General features: G+C 35.1%; 3 protein-coding genes across 4 annotated transcripts in view; 1 reads left to right on the top strand and 2 right to left on the bottom strand.

Annotated features, from left to right (window-relative positions):
- Positions 1 to 7,585, bottom strand: part of LOC128855919 (uncharacterized) — a 106,169-nt gene extending 98,584 nt beyond the window's left edge. The window contains exon 1 of the mRNA XM_054091164.1: positions 7,166 to 7,585. The gene's annotated coding sequence lies outside the window, so the exon portion shown is untranslated. The remainder of the gene's footprint in view (positions 1 to 7,165) is intronic.
- Positions 7,586 to 9,389: 1,804 nt separating this feature from the next.
- Positions 9,390 to 9,969, bottom strand: LOC128860589 (39S ribosomal protein L55, mitochondrial). The gene is made up of 2 exons (XM_054098207.1): positions 9,685 to 9,969; positions 9,390 to 9,596 (listed from the first exon to the last, which is right to left on the bottom strand). The coding sequence occupies exons 1-2, from the start codon at positions 9,862 to 9,864 to the stop codon at positions 9,450 to 9,452; spliced, it is 327 nt and encodes a 108-aa protein (XP_053954182.1). The 5' UTR covers positions 9,865 to 9,969; the 3' UTR covers positions 9,390 to 9,449.
- A 282-nt stretch (positions 9,970 to 10,251) lies between these two features.
- LOC128860578 (ATP synthase subunit d, mitochondrial) lies at positions 10,252 to 11,365 on the top strand. 2 transcript variants are annotated; one of them, XM_054098195.1, is made up of 2 exons: positions 10,252 to 10,338; positions 10,703 to 11,365. In XM_054098195.1, exon 2 carries the CDS (start codon positions 10,730 to 10,732, stop codon positions 11,246 to 11,248), a length of 519 nt encoding a protein of 172 aa, XP_053954170.1. In that variant the 5' UTR covers positions 10,252 to 10,338; positions 10,703 to 10,729; the 3' UTR covers positions 11,249 to 11,365. The 2 variants fall into 2 exon arrangements, with proteins under 2 accessions (XP_053954170.1, XP_053954161.1); XM_054098186.1 differs by having other exon boundaries at positions 10,304 to 10,402.
- The last annotated feature ends 9,713 nt before the right edge of the window (positions 11,366 to 21,078 follow it).

The raw sequence follows: 21,078 nt of genomic DNA, 5'->3' as shown, positions 1-21,078 counted from the left end.
ACATAGATACATATGTACATACGTCCGAAATGAAATAATGCGAGCGATTCGTAAATACATACATACATACGTCACCATACGATGTAATTCAACATTAATGAGGTGTGGTGAGATTATCGCTTAACGCCTGTTGCTTCATTCGGTTGACAGCGAACAAACACACAAACATTTTTTTTGGAAAAAGAGCTGCTTTTGTTTAAACAATTTTGGTTAAATAACAAATAAATCAATTTTTTTTTTTTTGATGCAGAACGAAAGTAAATATTTCAAAGTTAAGCTTCAAGAAAGTTTCATTTTAATTGGTTGATTCGTTTATGATTTATGGCCGTGAAAACAAAAAAATTAATAGGACTATGAATAAGTTCGTGCGGTTTTTTTCGAAATTTGAAACTTTATTGACGTAAAATGGTTACAAATTTAATATTCAAAATATTGTCCATCGCTTACTACTACTTTTTCCCATCTTTCTGGCAATTCACGGATTCCCTTTGTGAAAAATTTGGTCGGTTTTGCCGCAATCCACGAATCGATCCATTTTTTGACTTCATCGTAATTACGGAAGTGCTGGTCAGCCAGGCCATGTTGCATCGATCGGAAGAGACAGTAATCGGATGGCGCAAGGTCTGGACTATACGGCGGGTGGGGTAGGACATCCCATTTGAGCGTTTCTAAGTATGTTTTGACCACTTGTGCAACATGTGGCCGAGCATTGTCATGTTGCAAAATAACTTTGTCGTGTCTATCGGCGTATTGCGGCCGTTTTTCTCGCAGTGCTCGGCTCAAACGCATCAATTGTCGTCGGTAGACATCCCCCGTAATCGTTTCATTCGGTTTCAGTAGCTCATAATACACAACACCCAGCTGGTCCCACCAGATACACAGCATAACCTTCAGGCCATGAATATTCTGCGCCGACGTCGATGTTGAAGCATGGCCAGGGTATCCATACGTTGCCCGACGTTTTGGATTGTCGTAATGGACCCACTTTTCATCGCCAGTCACAATTCGATGCAAAAAACCCTTTCTTTTGTGCCGTTGAAGCAGTTGTTCGCATGCCATAAAACGGCGTTCAACGTCTCTTGGCTTCAATTCATACGGCACCCAATGGCCTACCTTTCGGATCATTCCCATGGCTTTTAAACGTTTGGAAATGGTTGATTGACCAACTCCCAAAGTTTTTGCAACCTCTTCTTGCGTTTGAGCCGGATCTTGATCGAGCAATTCCTCCAATTCGGTATCCATGAACTTTGGCGGCGCACCCTCGCGTTCTTCGTCTTCCAAGCCAAAATCACCACTTTTAAAGCGTGCAAACCACTTCTGGCACGTTCGCTCAGATAGAGCATGCTCACCATAAACTTCCACCAAGATACGATGACTTTCGGCTGCTTTTTTCTTCATATTAAAATAATGAAGAAGAATTCCCCGCAAAAACACATTATTTGGCACGAAATTCGACATTTTCAAGTGTGGTAAAAATATTGTTGTTTACGCTTCAAATAAAAAACTTATACTGACGTTTGTGCCTTACGACAGTAGCTCTCCAATGAATGTTTGGAAATGTGGATCGATGGAATAATAATCAAGTTACGCCATCTCTTGTAAAACCGCACGAACTTATAAATAGACCTATTATGTTTTTTTGCCACATTTTGACTGATTGCCACGCCCCCTTTATATATTTCTTCACATTATATAGATATAAACCTTCCTCTTCAATCAATCTATCTTTAAAAAAAAACCGCATCAAAATCCGTTGCGTAGTTTTAAAGATTTAAGCGTATACGGGGACATAGGGACAGAAAAAGCGACTTTGTTTCATAATATGTAGTGATTAATAAACGAATATGTTAAAAATATATATAAAAAAATAAATAAAATATATAAAAGAATAAAAAATAGACATATATACAAAAAAAATAATAATATTAAAAAAATAATAAAAAAACAACTTAAAAGGCAAAATAATGTCCTTATGCCTTAATGAATTTGGGTGCGAAAATATTATAAATATTTGAATGTTAGCGCAGAACATCAGAACATAATCTCTGTTTCTTATTATTTAAGTAAAAATATATGTGATTATGATTAGATAAATAATGAAAAACGAAAAAACAAGAAAATACTAATAAATAATAAACAAAATATATAAATAAAAAAAATAGATATAAAAAAACAATATAAATATAATACAAGATATAAAAAAATATATAAAAACAAAATAATAATAATAAACAATAAAAATAAATAAATAATAGATTAATAAAAAATAAAAATATTACATAATAAATAAAAAATAAAAATAAAACAAGTGGAAAAAAATATATAATTAAAACAATTAGGATAAAAAACAAAAATAGAAATTTAAATAAAAAACAAAAACCAAAATAAATAGGTTAAAAAAATAAAAATAAAAAAATTGAATAAAAACAAAAACCAAAATAAATATTAAAAATAACAACGAAATAAAAATAATAAATTTAAAATAAATATTGAAATAAATTAAGATAAAAAAAATTTTAATTCAAATAATTAAGATAAAAAACAAAAACAAAAATAAAAATTAACCTATAGTTTGCAGCATGCAACATACATCACGGGACCTTTTTTTCAAAACTGCATCGTCCTATTGGACAAAATTCCCTAATACCATTACATATTTTTACTCGTCACAGTGGCCTAACCCCATGAAAAAACTCAGCTTTTCATCACGACAAGAAGCGGCCAGTTGACCCCCCTTAGCATACAATCAACAGTAAAATATAAATGAAACCATTCTAACTCACTTAAGAGTTACTTGGGAAAACAAGCCTTGACTTGCATCACAAAACGCACCCTGTATGTTTTTGCTGCTACAAGATCTTTTTTCAAAATGAAAATGATTGCTAAACGATGCGAGTGCCTCTTAACTCTTAAGCACACGCACACACACTCATACGCGCTGCTCGCCCGCCAGCCAGCAAGCATACATTGTTGGCGATTTATGAGCGTAGCAAATTCGGATGCAACGAAAATTCCAAGTTGCCCCACATTTTCTCGACGCGCCTGGCCGGCATTAATGCCCCCAACCACTCAGTCGGCAAGCCGTTAGCGCCAACTAAAATTATTGCTAGATGATTTTAATTTTTAATTTTCTTCTTTTTTTTGTTTTGTATGATTTAATGTTTTTGTGGTGATCTTCTTTTTATTTCACATTTATTGTTAGAAAATTAGGAACGCACAAAAGGTTGAATTCCTACAGACTTACAAGTATCTATGTACATATGTATGTATGTATGCATGTATTTAGAAAAAGTAGCGAAAGTATTTCAGTATCGCCAGACGGCTACATAAATATTATTGAACTTTATGAAATTCCAAATATTGTGACAGAAAGAAGAAGAGAAATTTACAGAAATAGCAAAAATATACAACACAAACTGCAAAAATCAAAGCTACATTTCTGTTTTGATTTTTAAATAAAAATTCTCTTTCAAAGAAATTACAAAAACAGTGTCGGCAAACGATGGGTGGCAATCAAAACAGAATGTGTTCGAAAATAAACAAGTTGCCGAAAATAACAAATAAATGAAATGCATAAAAAGTGTAGCGAAAGCAAAAACATTTGGGGAATAATGAACAAAAAACAAAACGCGAGACTTTCGTACAGAAAACACATCAAAGCCGGCGTTGTCAACAACTGCTTTCCGAGCACCCTTTCGCTCCCTCCCTCGTTTACTCAATTCTGCAAAATTCACTTTAAGAATTTCTTCGTTTCAAAAACAAGTGAATATTCGCAAGTGCATAAAATGCACGCGAACTAGTAAATATGAGAAAAAGTGAAGCGATGATGCGATGGGACAGCTTTAATGGCCAGCTGGGAAACAAAGAACTTGGGAATATGTAGTAGAGCATAAAAAAAGTGAAATTAATAATTGATTTTCTGGTAGCTTATTTACTTTGCTTCGGCTTGCGAACGATTCTTAATTGCCATGAAAGATGATAAATAAACACAGATATTTTTATTTTATTTAAGGCAAGGTGGAATGTAAGAGAAGAAATGAGTAGGTATTAACAGCCCTAAAGACGGATAGCAATTTACATTAATCAAAAAAAAAATTTACTTAAAAAAATGTAAAGTACATCCCTTAAAAATTTAATTTAAAAAAATTTAATTTAAAAAAAATTAATAAAAAAAATTAATTTAAAAAAAATTAATTAAAAAAACTTAATTAAAAAATTTTAATTTTTATTTACATTTGTTCAAAAAACCATAACTTGATAACTCAAAACAAAAAAAAAAAATTTTTTTTTAAATTTAATTACTTAAAAAAATTAACTCAAAAAAAAAAAAAAAAACTTTTTATTTGACAATTCCTATACAGTTTAAAAAAAAGACATAACTTAATAACTCAAAAGCATTAGTATCTGCCCACTCTCCATCCCGCCCTCCCAAGTTTCATACCTTTGGGTGAGTTAAGTTGTGGCCCATTTAATAAACAGACATTTTTGTATTCTTGATGGAATACCTCAAAGGCTATTAATGGAATTTATATTTATTTAACTAGAGCAATAAGGAATACTTTATTATCCGGTTGGAAAATGAAATCAAAGCAATACAACTCTTCCGTCTTCCCTACGATAATAATTTCCAACAAGTTGCAATAGACGGAGGCGCTCATCTTCGGTGGAACCCACGCTACATCGCTCGTACTATTTGAGCTAAATCCGACTCATAGCAGGGTAGTCCCTACCTATGAAATTCGGGTCACACAAACTTATCTTTTGAAATAATAGCCTATTTTGGCCACTTTCGTGTCAATGAATGAGGTTTGGCAGTATTTTGGCTATCAGTGAAATATTCGCTCCCAAAATTTTGCTGAACACTTCTACTCATTGCATGCAGATTAAGGGTACATAAAGGGTTCTTCGTTAGCGGATATCAACCCATTTGTTCAGAGGATTGAAGTATAATCCGATGCCATGGTGAAAAGAATTGAGAAGGTGTGGCCAATAACAGACCGTTATCCGGCTCTCAGCGAATTTGACACAATCAGCTGATAGGCTGACGTCACTGAGATCACGAAGCTGTTTGTGTGACTAAGAAGCGGTTTCGTATATCACTAAGATTGTGTTAGTAATATACGAAAAAAATCAACACAATGTCACTTCACAGCCGTCTGAACAACAACTGATTGGACGAGTGTGTGAATACATGTGAAAGAATCGTGCAATTCCATTAGAGATATACGAAACAAATCAACACAGTATTCACTCTTGTTACTATCTCGACTGATTGGACGAGTGTGTGAAATGATCGTGCAGAACTCGGCTACCGAATGCGCCCTTGTCGTGGCAGCTAAAGTTCCCATCGAAATTCTCTATTTTCACCATATTTATTGGCCATCTATAAATCTGTATAAATTTATCATCCTTGATCTGATGTTATGAAATTATATTTTAAGGTCGCTTAGATAAATTTAACGCCATATTTTAACACAATAGTAGTCCACCAAGAAATAGTCGTTGGCAATTAGCAAAATAGTTCGAAAGTATTAGGAGAGTTAAGAGAAGACGGCGCCACCGAAATTTTTGCGTGAGTAATTCAGTGATGTCCTCGTTTCTTGTGAAAAACGTCAATTTAGGAAATGCAGCAAGAACAAATGATCAGAGTTTGATAATATTGGATCCGATGGTATGTCATACGCATAAGGCATAAGATCTAATTTTCCCATTATATGTATGTGGACCGCCTCTTACGAACAAATGAGAATGTCTTTCTAAAGAAAATTGAAACGTAACTCAAAGTACCTATGTAGAAGTTTTATGCTATTACAACGACAACAATCTGAGTTTATTTTTTTTATTGCGATAAAAAAGTCGATGATCAAATGACCTAAGAATAATCTCACCCCTTAATACAATAACAACCTTTGACACAAAGAAAAAACCTGAAACTTTATTCGATTTCAAACCGAAGCTTTCTGAATAAAAAATAATGCTGAAAAACTGCAATTTCTTTTATTGCCCCGATTTTTATGTTTGCAAAATGATGTATTTTTACAAAAAAAGAAGAAAATGCAAAAGGCGAACCAAAACAAAATAGTGCCATGTATAATACACGGAAGCAAGCACTACAACATGAGCTGCCAGTAGCGGAACGACAGTTGCAAAGTTAAAGAAATGCAGAGGTGCCCCTTGCCATGAATTACATTTCTGCAACTGCCAGGTGGGCTGACAGTGTTTATAAAATGCTGCTTGTAAAGTAAAATACACAATACAAAACTTTAATAAGCAAAAATAATTCAATTTGCAGCAGCGTAGCAGGTAAAGCGTCGCAAAAAGTATATAGCAAAGCTTGCGCACCAACACAACAACACAATCAACGCACTTGTCATGCATGCCGTTGATATATAATTTACAAATTTACTATACATAAGCGATATCAAACGGTAGGGGATGAGCGAATAGCAGGACAAAACCATGCACCAAAGCAAATACGAAAAAATGCATCTGCTTCAGTGACCAAGCGATCCAGGCTCGACCAAAAGGCTGACGCGTTGCCAATTGTGGTCGGTTGCAGTTAACCGATACAATTTTGTTATCAATGCGTGCAAATCAAAAATATTCTATTAAGTTAAATGTATATAAAAGCGTAGATATATTCAAACTAAATATTATATTTATCAAGCAATAAATTCATTGATTAAACTCTTTATTGGACGTTCCCCGCCCACATTATAGAATGAGCACAACCAGCCTGAAGCCTGGGTCCTATGAAATTCCCATCATTCAAACACATCGAGATTAAAGCCAGTTGTCTGCTTTCCTTGTTAACTCCTAACTTTTAAATCAGCAACAGCTAGAAGCCAACAACTACGGCAGTCAATATAAACCGTGCCGATGAAAATTGTTGTACAACCAAAGCGTATAAACGATAAGAAAATGCGAAGGAAAGCACCAGGCAAAAGAAACTGCTACAGCAACAAAATTGCAGCGCTGTAGACGGTGCCGCTGCTGCTACCGCGAATGTCGACGTCACATTTTTGCCAAGAAACAACGGCATCGGCGGCAGAGTAGAAAAATGGAACGGGAAACGAAGCCACGGAATGGTGCAACATACAATTTTGTAAATATTTTTGCACGGCTGCGGTTGCGTTATTGAGATATAAATAATAAAAAAAATTACTTTTTGTCACAAAATCCAATGCACTCCAATTTGCAGCAGTCGTTTTGAAAATTTTCTTTTCCTCAATTTTTAATCGTAATTTTCTTTATGGTTTTTCTTCACAGCACTTTAAAACTTTGCTTGTAGTGGTTTCTTTTGCATTTTTTGTGGAATCTTTTTTGCTCGCTGTAATTTTATTGTATGAAAAGTATGTACATTGCTTGTATATTTACATATGTTGCACTTTATACAATTCACTTTGGATTATATTATGATTATCACTCAATTTACAATAGTTGTTTATATTTGATGTGTTGTTATTTTTGGCAAATACTCAACAAACTGTCTGTACATTTTACCGAACGATTGAAACCGTATCGCTCACACAGCTCGCCAATGTTACTTTGCGTACGGACGAAAAAAACGGACTGACAAGATTCCAAGAAGCAGCGACATGAAAACGTCGTTGGAATTTGCAATTAAGAGGTTGGCAACGCAGGCGGCTATTGACAGTGATGCCATTTCCCTATCAGAAAAGTAATTCAAGAAATTATTGGGATGAAGATAATTAAGGCGAATTCATGCAAGGCGGTGTTACAAGATAAACTGATTCGCTTTTTTTTCATTTTGATGGCTTGGATGTTAAAGCCAGAGAACGTTAATGTATCATTTCTATTTAACGTGCTCTGGTTAGAGCATTCGTTTTGCTTACATTCAACTTGAAATTTATGGAGAATAAACGGCAGATTTTGACTTTCAAACAAATAAATGGCGAAAAATTGTATAAAATTGCATCAATTTATTATGGCACATGTATTCTGTTAACAAATATGATTACATATTCTTGAAACTCAGTTAATTAAAAGAGTTGGCAGAAGGGAGAAGGGTCGACGGATGTAGGTAAACGCCGGACACAAACAAGCGCCAAAAAGTAGGCAGTGCTATTTCTTACTGGAAATTAGCAAACACAAAGAAAAACTCAGGAAAAATAGCCTAAAGTGTATCTAAGATATATATAAAGTATAGTAAAGTATATCTTTTTTCTGTCTCGCGGAACGAAAATGCTCAAAACGTTGCATGGCCTTGAAATTTTACTCTCCATTCTTGCTCGTCCATCGACGCCTGAGAAGTTTAACTTCAAAAACTTTGAAAATTTAGGCATTATAAAAAAAAATTAATTGATTACTACTTTGTTGATATGGCTGGCTGAAACAATAGATAGAAGTTTGCAAGCCAAGGCATCAACAACGATGTAAGGCTGATAGATATCCCAACAAATTTATGATGCGTTTTTCTTCCTGTGTCGTAAGCATAAATGCTTTAAAAATACATTCATGCCGTACTACAACAGATTAGCAAAAAACATTAAGGGTCAGCATTCGCAAAAACTGCAAATTCTTAAAAGGTCTACGCATCCTACGAAGGTCGCTTATGCGGAAAAAAGTTCGAAGCCAAAATATAATATATTGTATCATACGAAATTCATTCTTTTCAAGTATCTGGCAACACTAACACTACACAAATTTGACAGTAAATTACTCAAAACTAAAAGCTTCCGCTGGGTACGGTTTCCAATTTGATGACGGGGATACACATTTCTACTATAACTTACAACACATCTGCACCTTCTATGAACCATGTGAACTTCTCTTCTTTATATTTCATTTTCAAAATGGCTCAATAAAATAAAAACTCAACTGTCAAACTACGAAATAACTGTTACTGTGAAGAAAATGATGGCGGGAAATTCGGTAAGGCCCATACCTTCTAACAGTGAAATTCCCAGACTCCACCTTTCAGTTTTAATAGAGCTTTTTTAACGTAGTCTATAGTAGATGTGGGATTACAATCTATTTTCCAACGTGTGCGGAACTATACCACTTATTCCTCTCTTGCTGTAAGTATTCAGAAAGCATTTTCGGCAACAACTCTTGTAGAGGAACTGTTTATGCTTGTTCTTCTTTATATTATTGAAGCTGAAATTTAATATCAGTGCTGTTAACATTCAAAAAAAAGATCCGGATCTTTCGAAAGTGCCGTTTCTGTCAGAGAACACTTAAAGGATTTCTAACTGGCCAGTGAATAGAAATAAATTTGAACATTCACAACAATGGATAAAAACCCCAACTACGCTATCTACGTCTCTTCTTCTACCTACTTATTTTTCTTTCAATTTCATCCAATTTTTAAAACATCGAAAGCAATTATGACACTTGAATCCGAAATACAGATATAGCACTTCCTCTTATGTTAAAACAAAAACAAATTTATTATTAAGGCATTTTACGAAAACACATTTTGACCTCTACTTTTTCTTCATATATTTCAAGTATTTCTTTGCATTGAATGTGTCATCTACTTCTTCAAGAATCTTGACCTTCTTGCGCGGTTTACGAGCTTCCAACCGTGCTTTGCGTTCTGCCTCGCTCAATGTGCTGAGATCCAGTGGTAGCTGCACGATAAATAGAATAACTTTATTTCAGTGGAATATAATACAATAAATCACTGTTTATAATTTAATGAATTGTTCTTAGTCAAACCTTAATGATTTTTCTTGGCTCATGATAACGAATGTTGATTGTAGAACCATCAGGCTGCACCACTACTGTAGGGTACCTGCGACAATATACCGAACGATGTAAACGTGTTACAGCTGCCGTCGCGGATGAAATGTAACGCACTTGCTGTTGACCTTGTATGAGAAATTTTTTAAGCAACATTTTATATATTATCTAATCCGATATTTAATACAAATATTCTTTAACCAAAATAAATATAGGAATGGCGGCCTCTGCTTTGACAAACAGCTGATTATTAACTCGCTATTTTTGACAGTGCTATCATAACGAATCAGTGTTGGTACATTGTAAACCGGTTCAATTAGCTATTTTTGCAAACATTTTTCTGATGCCTTGATAGGTGAGTAATTTTTTACTCTGGAGAGAGACATTTTATTAATTCGTTACTGTCTGAACAACGACGTATTGGAAAAACTACAGAGTACGTGTGGAACGAGCGGGCATAATGGTGTTGTCAAGTTTCGATTGGCCATCAGTCTTGGGTGATGCTTAATTTTGTTATCGATCCCAACTGATGTTAACAACACTGAAAAATGTTATATCTTTACTCGCTGCTACTAACTACAATTCGTTGTATATTTTAGTTCGTTGTTATTCGATTGAGCTGTCAAATTGGTGAGTGCGAAAAATTCGTGGTTGAATTTTCACAAATTTGATCATTTTTATAACTCTAAAAACGGTAAAATTATAAACGTGTGACCTATAAATATATAATACAAGTATTCCAGAAATGCAACTTGTAAATAAAAAACAAGTTGACATTTATTTTCACGTGAAGTAATGATTGCCTACTTGCGCCGAGGAAATTACATAATTTGTTGAGCAGCCATGACGTTATTAGTTTCTACACTTTATAGTTGAAAAATAAGCTGGAAACGCATTCTTCAAACTAGCTTTTCTGCTTATAACCTGCAATAAGGACTAATTTTGCGTAATAAATAACTTTAACTTACTGACGTAACCTCATTCTTCTTTGCAGATATTGGTCTGAAAATTCCTTGCTGAAATGGCTTCACGTCGTATTGCGCAGAGCTCCATCAATTGGGCTTCCCTGGCTGAGCGAGTGCCCGCTAACCAAAAAGCCAACTTTGCTGCATTCAAAACCAAGTCTGATGCTTACTTGCGCAGTGTTTTGGCCAACCCCGAAAACCCACCACAAATTAACTGGGCCCACTACAAGGGATTGATTCCGGTTGCCGGTATGGTTGATACGTTCCAAAAGCAATACGAAGCTCTGAAAGTACCATATCCTGCTGATACTGTGAGCACACAAGTGGATGCCCAAATCAAAGAAACCAAGAGTGAAATCGAAAACTTCAAGAAAAGCTCCGAGGCGCGCATAGTCGACTATCAGCAAAGTATCAACCATCTGAAACAGTTGCTGCCATACGATCAAATGACTATGGAAGACTACCGTGATTCCTTCCCAGACCAAGCTTTGGATCCCATTAACCGCCCAACATTCTGGCCACACGATGCTGAGGAACAAAAGGACAACAAAGACAGGGCTCATGCTGAACATTAAAGCATTTTGAACAGTCACGAATAGTTCTAAGCAAAAAGCCTAGAAATGATGTAGTTATATGAAATGTGGCAAATCGAAAATAAAATTCAATGAATGTAGTAAACTCAGCACCAAAAACCAAGCCTTTAAACAAATGATATGGTTGAAAACTATTATTTAAAAAAATTTATTGCATTTGGCATTTGTAAGTTCTTTTCAGCTCAAAATCTACACTGCGCTGATATCACTATACTTTAGCTTTGTTACGTTGTTACATTCCTTAGGCAGTAACGTATAAGTTTCCGGATCAGCCCAGATTTACACATATCCGTTTTTTTTGTTTTAGCAGCAAAAACAATTTCCCCACATATGTACGGGGAGTGCTGCTGGGGTGACAGACCTTGGCCGTATATAAATCCGGGTCATTCCGGTAACGTAGAACCGACTTTCGGGGGGAATGACATATATGCGGTCGTGGTTTTTGCAGCAGTTTACAAAGTTGAATGTCTCACCTATAAGCCCTGCCTATGATTGTTTGAGCGCTCCCAGGACATTCGGTTCTATGAAACCCGCCTAAGGACTGTCACTTTAGCAGCTTCTCCATATATATATGTATGGATAATATTTTTGCTGCTGCAACAACAATCTCCTTTGATAAGCTTGACTAACAATCATAGTGATGCGCCTTAAAGTCACCAACAACCAATTGGTTTTCACCTGTGTTAAGCGCACATATTTCAGGGTGTTACCCTGCAGGGCAGCTGGTGCTTACTCACTATTATTGCGGTGTACATTCCACCCATCAATGGTATAATAAGCGAGGCACCACCTTAAAGATTTGTTTCTTGGGCCGTAGCTATCAATATTCAATGCTAATATTGTGCATGTCGCTGATGATGTTGTAGCCTGATGGAGAGACTATGCAACATAGGGCGTTTGCGGGGGCAAAGCTCTATAGAAGTCAGTTTGCTGTTCTGGGATGCCGTGGTGGTTCCAATTGGGGTACATAGGACACCAAATGGCGAGATCAGCATCTGGCTACCAATCGGTTTGCAAAAGTCTTAAAATGGCGCCACCCGTTGCACTGACTGCATCTAAACGAAGTTGAGTTCGAGCGGAGCCCTCTTTGCCAAACGCAGCAGAAATATATGTACTTCGGTGCGCTCTCTCTGAGAAGCAAAAATTTTAATATTATTTCTTTGAAGAAAAACGACGTTAAGCTGACGGTTAGTGCAGTGTTGGCGATATATGTATGTGAATGTGTGTATAACGTAAGACTCAAACGATGGAATGTGCAAATAGTCTTATTAGCTTTTTCGAATCGGAATTTTGGTAAAAATTAAAAAACTAAGTGGAAAAAGTATTTGACGTACACTTATTTGGGCTGGAGTTTAGAACAGTGCCGATCTTGGAATTTCTGGCAAACTATAATGTTTTTTTTAATGAAACTTGGTGGAGATGTTAGTGAGGTGTTAAGGAACACTCTTTATAACTTTAAATTAATCGGGAAATAATAATTTTTTAATTATTTACATTCAAAATGCCCTTGAGAACATCAGTATAATTTGCCACATTACACTCTATATTTTTTAACATTTCACTATAAATCACCAAATATACACTCACACGCGTGTTTGTACCGATTTTTATGCTAATATTCTAATTATATCTATTAAAATTAAATGCAAATTCATTTGCCTATGCAATCACATTCCAATTTTAAGCGCGAACAAGAAGAAGATTGGAATTACAACAGTATGGTGTTGCCGGATGCCTGCAAATGAAAACAAAAATTAAGTACTTGAGTTTAGTGTTAATGATGGGAATGGGGGTTATTGTGCCCGCTTACTACATACACGCATATGACGTTTTAATTTTGGGTTCAATGGTTTTAACACGGAAAGGAGCTTTACGCAAAAATACTGTGCATTGCGTAGCCGGAGTTGGACTGATGAGGGTTATTTTTTTGATGTGCGGCCGAAGGCCGCCCACGCGAAAAGGAGTTCTACGCAAAAATACTGTGGATTGCGTAGCCGGAGTTGGACTGATGAGGGTTATTTTTTTGAAGCGCGGCCGAAGGCCGCCCACGCGAAAAGGAGTTCTACGCAAAAATACTGTGGATTGCGTAGCCGGAGTTGGACTGATGAGGGTTATTTTTTTGAAGCGCGGCCGAAGGCCGCCCACGCGAAAAGGAGTTCTACGCAAAAATACTGTGGATTGCGTAGCCGGAGTTGGACTGATGAGGGTTATTTTTTTGAAGCGCGGCCGAAGGCCGCCCACGCGAAAAGGAGTTCTACGCAAAAATACTGTGGATTGCGTAGCCGGAGTTGGACTGATGAGGGTTATTTTTTTGAAGCGCGGCCGAAGGCCGCCCACGCGAAAAGGAGTTCTACGCAAAAATACTGTGGATTGCGTAGCCGGAGTTGGACTGATGAGGGTTATTTTTTTTGAAGCGCGGCCGAAGGCCGCCCACGCGAAAAGGAGTTCTACGCAAAAATACTGTGGATTGCGTAGCCGGAGTAGGACTGATGAGGGTTATTTTTATGAAGCGCGGCCGAAGACCGCCTACGCGATAAAGAGTTCCACGCAAAAATACTGTGTTAATTAATTTAATTTAATTTTAATTACTTTATTATTTTTTGTGATACGCTTAATATCATTGTTTTTAAGTTTAAATGAGTTGTATGTTTTTATTTTCAAATTCATTTCTCAACTTTAAATTACAGCAAAAAATACTGCAGTTTTACAATGAACCTTCCACTGAACATCCCTGCGTGCGAACTTCGTTTTCATTTCAGGTGTATGGCAACACCAACTTTTCGCTAAATTATAGAACTTTAACATTAAATTACTTAAAAACTATAAGCCTCCGGCAGGTTCTGTTTTCAGTTTTAAGATGGGGATACACCCCTCTATCACCCCCTTTTTACCGTTTTTTCCAAAGCGATCGGCACTATACTAAATTCTAGCCCTTATTTGGCAACATGAAAATAAGCATTTTGTTTATTTTTGTTTCATAACCTGTTTATAATTTCTTGTTCACAAGTTTTAAAAACTGCTTGCATTAAATGTGTAACGGAGGTTTTTTTTGGCTGCATGAGAACTATCGATATCGATAATTATGGTTTGACAGCTGTGAAGGGCGAATTGTGTTGACATTACTGTGGAAATTTACAAAAATTATGTCTATTCCCGAAGTTCAAAAAGTACTTATCCTTATTTCTTTCGAAATGAAGAAGCAGCTGCAGTTTCGGTGAATGGCGCTATCGAGTCATGCTGACTGAATTTTTGTTTCCAAAAATTATTCAGCTAAGCATCGACGACACTTGATTCCAACAAGCCGGCGCAACTGGACAATCAATTTATTGCAATATTCAAGCCACCACTGACGTCATACGGCCAGATTTGATCAAACATTGGACTGAGCGGATGAGCGATGTAATTCATAGCCGTGACGGACATGTACTGGATATCATATTCAAAAAATAAATGCCATGCTCTTAACTATAGGATTTTAATAAACAAAAATTCATTCCAACAATATTTCTATTTTGTATTATCATTTTCAGTTATCGAGCTCTTCAAAAAACACTCGATAGAGCACTTATGGTGAAAATATTTCTTATCTATCATCTTTCTCATAATTATTTCATATATATTTATGTTTTATTGTATAATGATTTCACATATTTCATTAATATTTCCATATATGTAAATAAATATAAATATAGTATTCACCAAGATTAAAGTTACAATTTTAAGAGGTGGAGCACAAAACATTAACATTTTGCCTCCGTTGGCTTCCCATTTTTTTTCGTTTTAAAATTTAACTATTTTTAAGTTTCAAGGTTGAAAAAGCAAAGTAAAAAGGGCCAAGTCAATAACAGAAAAATTAAATATCATTACTTATTTCACTTTGTCTAATACACTTTATAAAAAATAAAGTTTTCAAGTCATTACGAACGCACGCTGAGTCGATAGCCAACGGCGTCAAATAATTTTCATCGCCGCAACTCAATCATTTCTAATTCAAGCACACTTATAAACAAAGGGCTGCAATCAACTTTTAACTTATTATACATTATTTATTTTTATGAAAAGAATTTAAAGCAGTTTAAAGAAAGTAAAGACGAAATAATAAAATAATCTTTGGACAAGAAAGTTTGTAAATACTTGCCAACAACACAAAATGTTGCTGTGTTATATCGAAAAGTGCTCCACAACCCCAAAGTGGCGCATTTGCAACCCTGTTAGTGGCGACTTCGACTTTTCGTCAATCGTAATTTTGTTGTGGCCAAGTGTGTGTCCACGAAAAAGTTAAATTGCAACTAATTTTTTACAAGTAAATTGTGGAGTTTTCTTTTTTTATTTTAATTTAATTCGAACGAACAATTTAAGTTTTCAATAATAAACGCGCTTGTCCACTCTAATTAGAAATATACCGTGGGGGGTTATTGCGAACATGTGCTGATTTATCTTTTCAAGTGTAATGTGAGAGGAAGGCAAAAAAAAAGCATTAAGTGTAAATTTTGTGGTGAAAAGTGACGTGAAATTTTCCATGTAAGCATATTGCAAAAGTTGCCGTGCCAATAAAGTATTAAAATAAATAGCTAAAGGAGGTTTTTTCATCGTAAAAATGCAAGTGTAAATTTTATTTTTTGTGTTATGTTGTGGCAGGGCGGAAACTTCACGTATATGTGAAGGAGCAGCAACAAAAAGTAGAAGTAAGAAAATCGTATAAAATTGTGTGCTTGTGGCTGCTTTTGTTAGGGCGCTTGGAGTGCTACGAATAATTAAAGGAGGCCATAGGAGATGCAGTGGTGATTACAACACTTTCGTGCAGCGCCCTGCTACGGTCTACAGCGATTGTACATATGCACATATGTACAGTACCGTGCATATAGTGCAAATTGTGCATTTTACATTCTATGTTTCATTGCGTCATTGCTGCTGTCTGGTAGTGTTTCTTTGTTTTGCTTTTGTTCCCTACTTGCTGTGTGGGTGCAAGCCCATAACTCGTTGCGTACGTGTGCATATTCCGTACTTCCTTGTGGATTTTCATTCCGGGCGGTATTTAATGCTTTTATCTGGCTGTCAACGTAGCCTCGATAATTATTTGTTGTTGGATACTGGTCATTTGTGCAAGTGCAAGACGCACGTCAGTGCGCCTAATCGAAGGACGACGCCTTTTTACACAAAACAAGAAAATTCCTACATAAAAGCAACAACAAAACTTGTCGTCGGTAAGGAATTGTGCGAAAAATTACACAAAATAAAACAAAATTAAAAGTGTAGAGTGTATAAGTGCGTGGAGTTGTAGTACGTACTGTAAGTGCCCGAAGCAAAGTAACAACTGCTGCCTTCAGAAAGTCTTCGACGAAGGCCACAAATAAGGCGTAAAATGGACACGTTTCGAAAGTGGCTGAACAAACCAAAGGTAGGCACGTACATATGTATATTTAAAATCAAATAGGTACTTATTGTAAAATAAAATAATATAAATTTATGTGCATTAACTACATACAAATTTGGTGCATTATAATGTTTTTATTTTTTATTATATACGTACACATACGTACATATGTACTTATAATTTATGCGTTATAATGCAAAATTTATATAGGTATAGTATAAAACCTGTAATCACTTCGCTTCGCGCTGATTAATTGAGCCAGTGCAAATATGTGCATATGTTTTATAAATTAAAAACTATTTCGCTTTAGTTACATGTACCCACCTACCTGTATCTGTTTGAATGTATGTGTATAATAATAGCAAAACAATAACAGTTTTCCATAATAAACACGAATAAATGAAAAAATTATTCAAATATTGCAATGGAGCCATTAAACTGATTAATTCTGCTGACAAAGTCAGAAACTAAATAGTTAAAGTTAATGACTAGGTGAAATTTCTGTGTGTGCATTACCAATGAAAGTGTAATTGATGAATTGCCTGAATATCAAAATTTCAAACACAATAAAAAGAAAAAAATAAAGCAACAACAATAAATCGAATATTTTTGTCAACCAAACCATCAAATCGCAAAAAAAAAGAAGAAAAAAAAAACTAATCAGCTGCTCTAGCAACTTCACCTTGTATGAAAACGCTTTGTTTTTCATTAATTCATTATTTTTAGTGCTGTTAAAAAAATCTCGCTTTATTTTGGAGCGCCTTGGCCATAAAGTTACAAAAAATATTGCACATACATACATACATTCAGAAATATATATAATATGTGTCAAAAAGGGAAAATCTTACAATAACGGCCAAGCAATAAATATTCTTATTGCCAACTTTCCAAATGTTTGCGAAATGTACTAGCAATACACATTAAAATTATTATTGGTGCGATTGCTTATTCTTCACTTGAGAAAGACGATAATTAAAAGGAAAACAATTTTACAACAACTAACGGTGCTTTAAATTGAATATATGTTTATTTAGCAAAACTCTCTTTTCCTCTTTCCACACAGTGACTTGGTTGCCGCGCATTATATTTCTGTTTGATCACTAGAAATTCATTTAGGCAAGAAGCAACAGCAATGTCATGATTGTTGTGTGTTGTGTTGCAGCAACAACTCATCATTAGCAGCAACTTCATTGATCGTCTCATAAATTTTTGCGTTGCCACAGTCATGGTTACTTACTTCTGGTTTTACTGTTGTTTTCTTGTTATTTCACTTCTTCCTCTTTGGCTGGTCAAAGCATATGTAGCTTTCATATGTATGTAAGTATGTATGTATGTACACTCGCCTTTCATTTGGCCTCTGATGACGATCCAGCATGCTTGTCCAGCAGGCTTATATGTGTGCGTGTCGGGTGACACTCGTACTTGCTTCGTGTCACACATACTTGTTGTAGGCTTTTGCTTGATGAAAATCAAAAATTTTAGATATTAGCGTCAAGCACCCGACACGCACACATATAAGCCTGCTGGACAGCATGCTGGAGCGTCACCAGAGGCCAATTCATTCAAGTTGCTTTCAAATTGTACTTCGACTTCTGTAAATTTCTTTTCTCATTTGCGTTGTTGTTTCTCCACTTAACTGTATACAGTTTGCAATTCTTCAACATTGCCGGTTGCATGCAACAATTTAGCACACTCTAACTGGCCCTCATTCGAAGCCGGATATGAGGAACTTGCTTGCAGCTGCTTATTGGCTGTGCAGCAGGTACGTATGTACGTATAGGTGCTTACACATGGATGTGTGTGCATTTATTGCATGATGCGTTGCTACGTTTTTAACGTGTTGCATGTGCTTGGATGCGCAACAGATTTGTTCACCATTCAGCAGAGATGATTTTAAGTTGGGTGGAAAGCGGCCTGAAGGTGGTTATTTTTTAGTTCTGTAAGATACCTGGATTTAATAGATAATGAAAAAAAAAAAAAAAATAAATAAATAAAAAAATAAATAAGAAATAAAAAAATAAATAAAAAATAAAAAAATTAATATCGAGGTTCAAGGTTAAATAAAAAAATTAAAAAAAAAAATATCATATGGTTAATGGAAAATAGATGACAGCCTAATTGGCTCATTGTTTAATTCGATTTTGATTGTGCTCATGGAGCATTCATGAGATTTTTTCAAACATTTTAAATTTCACTTCATTATGAGAACTCTAATCTACCAGCATTTCAATTTGTGAGTGTTTAATGACCATAATTTGAGCACCGCCTAAAATTGAATTTACTTTTTGGACCATCTTAAAAAAAAATCAATTCAAAACAAGGCATTAAATTAACTTCGGAGATTTAAAAATAAATGCACATTCATGTATGGATGTAATATATGTATATATGTATGTACATATGTGTATATACTATTTACTATGTTCCTTTTTTGCTTACTTGTTTGGTTATGTTCTCTTGCGGTAAATGAAAATTTGCAATTCATTGCACTGACAGTTTGCGTGATGCTTTTGAGTTTTAAAAAGAGAGATGCAATGTATTCTTTTATTTGCTTGTTTTAATTTATTTATTTAATTAATTTTAATTTAATTTAAACTAATTTTAATTGATTTCGTTTTATTATATTTTCATTTGCATACCTACATCAATCGAATTTCAATCAAATTACTCTTCGGCCTGCAAAAAGTACGCCTCAGTAGTTCGTCCGTTCAGAGCGGTAAGACGGCCATTTGCTGTGCTTTGGCAATCGCGGTTATTGTGGAATTCATTACACATTTATAGTTGTCATTAATTTGCGCTGTGTTTATGTACGCACATTGTATCCAATCAAAAAAAATATTGACACTCCGAAATATGCAGCTAAAATTAAATATCAGCGATTAAAATGTGAATTCCTTTTATTTATTATGCGATGCATTAACATATACATACGTACTCACATACGCGATTGTGAATGGTTTGAATTGGTGTTTTTGCTCTCAATGTTTAATAAAACTTGCAATGGCTCTCAGAGCGGAAAAAACTAAATTCTTCAAGTTTTTTTTGTTGCATAAAATTCGTACACAAAGAAATCTATTGATTGCAGTTGGCTGCATGCTTACAATGCGGATTAAGCGTAAAATTGCAATGTGTCAATGCGACTGCACAGCAGATATTTTTAAGTTATTATCTCTTAAAACGTTTGTAAGCTTCCTCAAGGTGAAAAGTGTGAAAGTAAAAGTTTGCAGATGAAAAGGAAAACCAAATTAAGCGCTCGTTCAATGGGTACTGTTGGTGTAAACATACATACATATATGTATATGCATATATGTTCATACATACATACGTATGTATGGTCATGTGCACATTAAAGAAAGTCTTTCAAATGACACTATTTGCCAACTTTTTCTTCTCTGCCTGCCCGCCTCGTTTGGGTCTATAATTTTTACTCATTTTGGGAAATACCCGTTTGTGGCTTGGATTCGCTTGCCAACCACTGACAATCCCACGCTGTCTGCCTTAGCAGCTTTCAAATTCGGTGAACAAAAAAAAAAAAAAAAAAAATGTCGAAAGGTGATTACAGCAATTATTAACAAGTAGCCATATAAATATAATTATTTAAAGCAAGTGAAAAGAGAAATGTTATACAACACATCTGCGTGTAAAAAAGTTTTCGCCTCTCAACGAATTTGTAGAAATTGTAGGGCGTTGATTGATTCTGTGTCCATACGCCGACCAAAAATTCTACACGCGTCTGTCTGCTTGCCTTGGTAGCCGGCACTTACGTAAATACATACATACATTTCGCTTCGATTTCTCCAACTCTTTGATTTTCATACTTTTCAAAAATTTTTCCGCCTACATCGCTAACCAAGCGAATTGCCACACGAGCGACAGAATACCTTTCGAATTGTATTTTATATTTTCGCTTATGTTAAGCGTGTGCTGTTAGCTTCTCGACATGTTATTTTTAGCAATTATAAATTTGGAGAGTCACGTATGCCTCCTGAATTTTTTTGTTGTCTTTGTGCCATGTCAAAATGTTGTGTCGCCACTTCGATTTTGTTCTAAAAATATTTTTATACAATATTTGGGGAAGCGTAGCCTGATGACGTAGCAAATACGTAAATATCAAAATTGCTTAGGAAAGGTGATAGATACGTAAGCATGGGCAGCTAAAAATAATGTACTTACATTTACTTATTGTAAATTAAAAAAAAAATTAATCTCTGATTTGATTAGAAAGTTTTTATTATTATTTTGAAATGGTTTTTTTTTGTATTCTTTAACTGAACACATATTTAAATCAATTCTAAAACGAAAAAGAAAAATTTTATAACCAAAAATATAAATTCAGGGATAACATTAAAATAACAGTGGCCATTTAAGTAGCGCCTTCTGACTAAGTTTATAAAAAAGAACAGAAAAACTCTATTGACAAAGTTTGCAAAGTTGAAAC

Source organism: Anastrepha ludens, chromosome 2 (assembly GCF_028408465.1).
Source record: "Anastrepha ludens isolate Willacy chromosome 2, idAnaLude1.1, whole genome shotgun sequence".
Classification (NCBI taxonomy): domain Eukaryota; kingdom Metazoa; phylum Arthropoda; class Insecta; order Diptera; family Tephritidae; genus Anastrepha; species Anastrepha ludens.
Note: the sequence above shows the minus strand (reverse complement) of the source record. Positions and strands in the feature narration are given on the sequence as shown.